Raw genomic sequence first — 7,084 nt, 5'->3', positions numbered from 1 at the left:
TATTTCCCTTCCTCGCTTCGGTCGCCTCTATAACATCTCGAGGCCTGTCTCTCTCTCTCTCTCAATGGCGAAGGCGGACGTTGGGCTAGCCGCGGTTCTCCTTCTCTCGTGCCTCCTCCTTCTGCCCTTCGCCCGCGGCTTCTACCTCCCGGGAGTCGCTCCTCGCGATTTCCACAAGGTGATTTCTGTTGACCTTTGATCCAGTTGCTGATCTTGACAGGGTTTAATATGTTTAGTTCACTTCGCTAGATCTGGGTTTGTACCGTGTTTTTGTTCTTGTTTTAATCGGATCTGAGCTTCTCTCCTTGGATCCCCTTGAAATTGGATTTCGGGAGTGGAACTTTATCGCTTGACGTCGTTACTGATGACCCATCTAGTCTTAAGAAATTTATCAATTTAAAATCTCGATTGTGGTTACTGTGGGATATCGATTGGGGTTTCATCTAACCAAGAGCTGTAGAGATCAGATCCGAATACCATTTCTCCATCGGAATAACTTCTTCTCTCCTTGTTGTTCCTTCTCTCGTTCCAAATGTGGCTTTAAACAGCCAATTAATTCATGCTTGTTAGTACAGAAATCACGATTGTCTCGACATATATTATTGTAGTATTTACATGTTTGGAATGTAACTTGAAAGTTCTGAAATGTAGTGCTTGTCATCCGATGATTTGGCAATAATAAAATAAGTTTTTAAAACATGGAGATATTAAATTGTACGGTTATAAGTTTATCCATTTCCTTTTCGAACCACAACTAAAGGTTTCAGCTTCATGATGATTAGTTGAAGAAAGCTTAGATTTGGTGCGTCCTATGTCTTTCAAAAAGTTTTGTTAGAATGTATTTTGTCTAATGCCTTGAGATCTTGATGGCTGATTGAGCCAATTCAGAGAAAGGAGTTCATATTGAGTCAATCTGTGCCTGTATTAGGTTTAAGTTGCGTTTTTAACAGTTCTACAATACATTTGTTGCTTTTTTTTCCCTTAATGAGCTCAACGTTGTCATTGGAGTCTCTTTTGAGTTGGTTTTAGTTTATAATTATAACATAAGGTCAAGGTGCATCTGGAATCAAGTTAGGTCAATTTGAGCATCATATAGTAGTCAAACATCCACATTTTATTCAGGATTAGTGGGACAACAATTTGTGCTATTGAGAACCAAATAGGAAAAGTACCCTCAGAGGTGATTGGTATCGTGGGATAACAAAATGGATGTTGTTCTTTGCATTAATGTGTCTCAAATAAGAGGCTCGGTACGTTCATTTAACAGCTGAATGGTGCAGTTTTTTGAGATCTGTTTTCTGTTTTGAGAGTCCATTTTGACGTAGCTGGTTTGCTTCAATTTAATTTATGAAAGGCCTTCCCAGTATGAGCTATAGACATTATTGTTGGAAATGAAGTACTTGAAAACTTATCTTCTTGATGAAGAAAAGATGGAAAGAGAGTACCATTGTACAGTGGTATATTAATCCAGATTGTTTATTTAAATATTTTAATGTCATAAGCTAACGCTGAACTGTTGGTTTTAAATACACGATGCTTTACCAATCGAGTCATAGCCTATTAGTTTTTGCAGGTATCAGAAAATTTGTTATTTGGTAAATATCTTTTCACTTTATTGTGTTCAAGATCCTATTAACTTGTGCCTCTTTTCTCTGTGTCTCTTCTATTCATTTATGCTTCTGGCCTTGGTTACTTGTAGAATCGTCTAATATTTACAATGTGCTAAAATCTTATGGTTGATTGGCTACCAGGTTTGATAAAATGTTACCGTTTGTTCTTCTCCTTTTTTGGCAGGATGATGAACTTCAAGTCAAAGTGAACAAACTTTCTTCCACAAAGACCCAACTTCCATATGATTACTATTTCTTGGATTACTGTAAGCCTTCTAAGATAATGAACAATGCTGAGAATTTGGGGGAGGTCCTTCGTGGTGATCGCATTGAAAATTCTGTTTATGTTGTGAGTACTCACTGACCATTCAGCAGTTGGATGAACAACTAATGATTTATAACTCGCCATAGTTGGATTTTCACGTATTCTTAGAGCTTGATACCTGACGATGACAAGAAACTAAATAGAAAGAAACTTAATCTTGACCTGTTTAATATCTTTTTTTTTTCATTTGGTGCCTGATTTGATCCTCAGTTTAAAATGAGAAGGGATGAAAGCTGCAAAGTAGTTTGTCGAACAAAGCTTAGCTCAGAGGCTTCCAAGAACTTTAAGGAGAAGATTGATGATGAATACCATGTGAACATGTGAGTTATCAGTTTGTGTTTATTCTACACATAAGGTGCTGCTCTGTCTTGCATTTCTTTCAGTCCTATAACTACCTTGTATGTAGCACCTTTGGCCTAGTAATTGTTATGCTGACTGCAACTGATAGGTTTTTAATTATGGGTTATAATATACACGATTTGCTTGATTGCTTCTCTGATGGCATATTGTCCTGAAACTTGTTGTTTACTTCATAGGATCCTGGATAATCTTCCAGTTGCAGTTCCCAGGCAAAGAAGAGATGGAAGTCAAGCTTTAAGCTATGAACATGGTTTCCGTGTTGGGTATAAAGTAAGTTACTTCTTTCATTTAGCAGCAGAAGTTCATAGCTTGTTTATTACATAGTTAACATTCCAGTTTCTGTCCTCAGAGCAAAGATGATAAATATTACATTAGTAACCACCTCAGTTTCAAAGTAATGTATCACAAAGATCCAGAATCTGAGGATGCTCGTATTGTTGGTTTTGAGGTGATCCCAAGCAGGTACCAATATTTCATGCAGCTTCATAGCCCTTTAGTTTTCTTTTTTAGCCTAGCATATGTTGACTTAGGTAGTTGCTAGCCATAGGATACAACTTTATCGTATAGTTAATTCTACTGTGGAAAGTAGTTTTATGTATCTCAGAACTATTTGTCTTCTGTCACGTATCAGCAAGTGATAACTAATGCAGAAGCTGTGTTGAATTGTTATGTGATATAATTAGAGATGAAAGAAAAAGGAACCATCCAAATACATGTTATTTTGATTTCCAACAATGCATGGTAAAGAGGGAAGCTGAAAGATTTATATCTAAGCTTCTGAATTTGGAGTTTACATGACTGACATGTTTAGTTTTAGCAGTAACTTCGTTTTCTGATTGATTGTGATGGTCTTTCAGTCACTTGCATGTACTTCTTGTTGTATCTTTCTCTCTCAAATTAATCCAGCTTCATAGTTCCTCATATCCTTTGTCATTCCCAGTAATAACAGTCGATCTTTGATGAGCCTTATATTTGAAAGTTCCATTTGAAATGACAACTGTTGTTTGGGGTACTTTATTTACTGGTGCCTAATGGCTGTGGCATAGCAGTCCTGCTTGCCTTATTATGATGAGAAGAGGAAGAATCTCTTAAATTTTTACCTCTAAGTTACCTAGTTGAATGAATCATCCAAATGCTTGTCCATTCATATACATCTGTTGCCTTCACATGCATTATTCTATAAGCCTCTTTAAAATTAGTTAATTTTCCCCTATCCTCTCCAAGTTCATGTTAGACAATAGCACTTTAATATTGATCCAAGTAGTTGTAGTAGGTATAACAGGCAGAGGTTTTTTTTGTTTCAATGCCATTAGCAAAGTGCAGTGGAAAAATCTCATAATAAAAAAACAGTAGCTTGATTAATCAAGTTATGGAAAATTATGTGTTTAGAAATTGGATTGATCACTCTGTTAGATGCCATTAGCATTGTCTTTGCAGTATGCCAAGTTGATGATTTTGACCACCTACTTAGTGCATGTGTTGTTTCTTGATCAAATCTAACAGAAAAATTATTAGATCTCAAATGGGGATGAAGTTTTTAGACAACCATAAAAGTTGCATTTCACATATTGAAATTGCTAATTACATATGGATGGAATAGCACAATGGATATTCATGATTGATATCCTTCACATAGTGCCATACAAAACAATCAATGTATATTTTTGTACACGATGGTCCTTTGTCCACTGTTAGTTAGTTATTACTTCTGTAATTTTTTCCATGTGGTCTTGGATGATGAGGATATTGTAATGACAGAAGAATAATATATTTATATTAGGCTAATTATTGTTTCAAAATAGGTTTTCTATCTTGTTGCTCTTACCAGCATCTTTATGTGTTATATGTACATTTTCTAGTCTAACTGAATCTTTGTCACAGTCTTTTATCATATCTATATCTCTTTAACTAATTTCAAGCACTCGAGAACAGTATTTTGAAAGCTTGAATATCAAAAGTTTAAATGTTTAAGAATGTTTAGCCTAGGCCATAGCGATGCTTTCAATATCCATTATCCTTTGAATAAGAAACTACCAAATTGGCTCTCTCAAGCTGATTATTGTTGCTTGCATGCTGTATTCAGACTGTAACTTATTTACACTTCTCTCACTTTTGCAAACAGCGTGAAACATGAGTACGGTGACTGGGATGAGAAGAACCCTAAAGTTACTACGTGCAGTGCAGACATTAAAATAACCCCTGGTAGCAATACTCCCCAAGAAGTAGCTGCTGACACATATGTTGTCTTCTCATATGACGTTACCTTCCAGGTGTGTACTTTCTTTCTTGAACTCACATTATTTTGGTATGTGCTTCTTACATCTGAATTTGTTTACTGCAGCCCAGCGAAATCAAATGGGCATCACGATGGGACACTTACCTTCTCATGAATGATGATCAAATTCACTGGTTTTCTATCATCAACTCTTTGATGATAGTTCTGTTTCTGTCTGGCATGGTAGCCATGATTATGTTGAGGACCCTCTACAGAGATATAGCTAATTATAATCAACTTGAGACTCAGGAGGAAGCACAGGAAGAAACAGGATGGAAGTTAGTCCATGGTGATGTCTTTAGACCTCCAATCAACTCCGGGCTTCTTTGTGTTTACGTAGGAACTGGTGTTCAGTTCTTTGGGATGACCTTGGTCACGATGATATTTGCATTATTAGGTTTTCTCTCCCCCTCCAACCGTGGGGGTCTGATGAGCGCAATGGTTCTCCTGTGGGTTTTCATGGGCCTATTTGCTGGATATTCTTCAGCCCGTCTCTATAAAATGTTCAAAGGCTCTGAATGGAAGAGGATCACCTTGAAAACTGCCTTTATCTTTCCTGGTATTGTGTTTGCCATTTTCTTTGTCCTGAATGCTCTTATCTGGGAGGAGAAATCATCTGGTGCGATTCCATTTGGCACCATGTTCGCTTTGGTGTTACTATGGTTTGGCATATCTGTGCCCCTGGTTTTTGTTGGTAGCTATATTGGCTACAAAAGGCCAGCTCTTGAGGATCCAGTCAAGACCAACAAGATTCCCAGGCAGATACCTGAGCAGGCTTGGTATATGCAGCCTGCATTTTCTGTACTAATTGGTGGGATACTACCATTTGGTGCTGTTTTTATTGAACTCTTCTTCATCCTGACGTCAATATGGCTGAACCAATTCTATTACATCTTCGGTTTCCTCTTCATAGTCTTCATCATTCTCATCATAACCTGCGCTGAAATTACAATTGTGCTTTGCTACTTCCAGCTATGCAGTGAAGACTATCACTGGTGGTGGAGAGCATATCTGACTGCAGGTTCTTCTGCTCTCTACCTCTTTGCATATTCCACATTTTATTTCTTCACGAAGCTGGAGATAACCAAAGTGGTTTCAGGAATTCTTTACTTTGGTTATATGTTAATTGTATCTTATGCATTTTTCGTGTTGACTGGCACAATCGGATTCTATGCTTGTTTCTGGTTTGTCCGCAAGATATATTCTTCTGTGAAAATAGACTGATCAGGATGTGGCAAATAATAACTTTGGTCGGGGTGTGGTGAACAAGAGCTTTAATCAGTATGCATTCAGAAGTTGGAAAGTGCTGAGGTACAGTGAAGGATAAATGGGGCTTAACATGAAGAGCTTTCCTGCAACACTTTCAGGTCATATATACTCGAGGCAAATATTACATGGTAGGACTCGTGTCTTCTGTTCCAGTTTCTGTTGTATTTGAACTCTTTTTTTTTTTTTCTTGTATTGTCATTTTCCTCCAGATTGTAACTTTATTTAATGGATTAAACACTGTTGAGGCAATCATCCTATGATCAAGGATATTTTTGCAAATAGTCAGGAGGACCAATTCAGATTTGTTTGTTGTTATTTGATTATCCTTGTCGTCATGTACTTTATTGTGATATCAGCTCAGGTTTTCTTGTACTGTATCTGTCATCATACACATTCTTGCATTTTGTGGTAAGGAATGCATCTCTTATCTTTTTTTAGTGTTATCCAGACTTTCGTGGAACCAGGAATGTTCCTAGTCAACATTGTGAGTAAGAATGTTCCTAGTCATGTTAACATCAGCAATTTTATTTTGTGATTGTGCTTGGTAATCCTAAAGCTGATAAGAGTAGTCAATCTGTTTACCCATCTCGAATAGGTTGATGTATGTATCATGCCCCATTTTGCTTAGTGAATATCTTGTTTGCTTTCTTTTTCTGTTTTCTCACCTAATCATAGTATTAAACGATTCCGTTGTGGTTTAATGGTAGTGTTAACCTATGTTAGATTTTCACATAGGCTTTTGGCTTTCTTGGATTGTTCTTTGGTAGTCTATGAAGCTATTTGGACATGCTTACTACGACTTGAAATCTTCCAGGGTTCTTGACAGGAGCAGAGAGATTTCGGTTGTAGGATATCTGAAGAGCTTGAAACAAGCGATGAGCCTACGGTGCAGAAGATTAAGATACATTTGTGTCTCTCTGCAATGACTTCTTGCATTTGGAATAAGTTCATAATATTCTTCTGTAATGGTTTAGCTTCTTTTGTCGCCAAGAGAATTAAAATGTGAATATAAGGAGCAAATCATTTGGATTCTAAATGTCGAGCGGTTCTTTTGTCGTTCGATAATTGTGTCGATATCGACAAGTGACCCTCACCTCTCATCATTGTTCTTCTCATCCAATAGTCACCAGGCCTCTAACGACACCATCATCCGTCACCACTAATTGAAATATTAAAGTTTTTGTTAGAGTAAATGAACCTAGATATAGAACAATATAAATTTTTAAAGTATAAAAATTAGGATGC

General features: G+C 37.0%; 1 protein-coding gene across 1 annotated transcript; it reads left to right on the top strand.

Annotated features, from left to right (window-relative positions):
* Positions 1-18: 18 nt before the first annotated feature.
* On the top strand, positions 19-6,154 carry LOC103969433 (transmembrane 9 superfamily member 7). The gene is made up of 7 exons (XM_009382954.3): positions 19-178; positions 1,795-1,959; positions 2,146-2,255; positions 2,472-2,565; positions 2,645-2,757; positions 4,418-4,565; positions 4,637-6,154. The coding sequence occupies exons 1-7, from the start codon at positions 65-67 to the stop codon at positions 5,792-5,794; spliced, it is 1,902 nt and encodes a 633-aa protein (XP_009381229.3). The 5' UTR covers positions 19-64; the 3' UTR covers positions 5,795-6,154.
* Positions 6,155-7,084: the final 930 nt, after the last annotated feature.

The sequence above is a fragment of the Musa acuminata genome, chromosome BXJ2-10 (assembly GCF_036884655.1).
Source record: "Musa acuminata AAA Group cultivar baxijiao chromosome BXJ2-10, Cavendish_Baxijiao_AAA, whole genome shotgun sequence".
NCBI lineage: Eukaryota > Viridiplantae > Streptophyta > Magnoliopsida > Zingiberales > Musaceae > Musa > Musa acuminata.
This window is presented reverse-complemented; position numbering and strand designations above follow the sequence as displayed.

Bases quoted from the DNA above. Each gene is read 5' to 3' on its own strand.
- LOC103969433 (XM_009382954.3), top strand. From the start codon at position 65: ATGGCGAAGGCGGACGTTGGGCTAGCCGCGGTTCTCCTTCTCTCGTGC. The intron at 2,566-2,644 runs GTAAGTTACTTC...TTCTGTCCTCAG, and splicing joins GTTTCCGTGTTGGGTATAAA to AGCAAAGATGATAAATATTA. The intron at 2,758-4,417 runs GTACCAATATTT...TTTTGCAAACAG, and splicing joins TTTGAGGTGATCCCAAGCAG to CGTGAAACATGAGTACGGTG.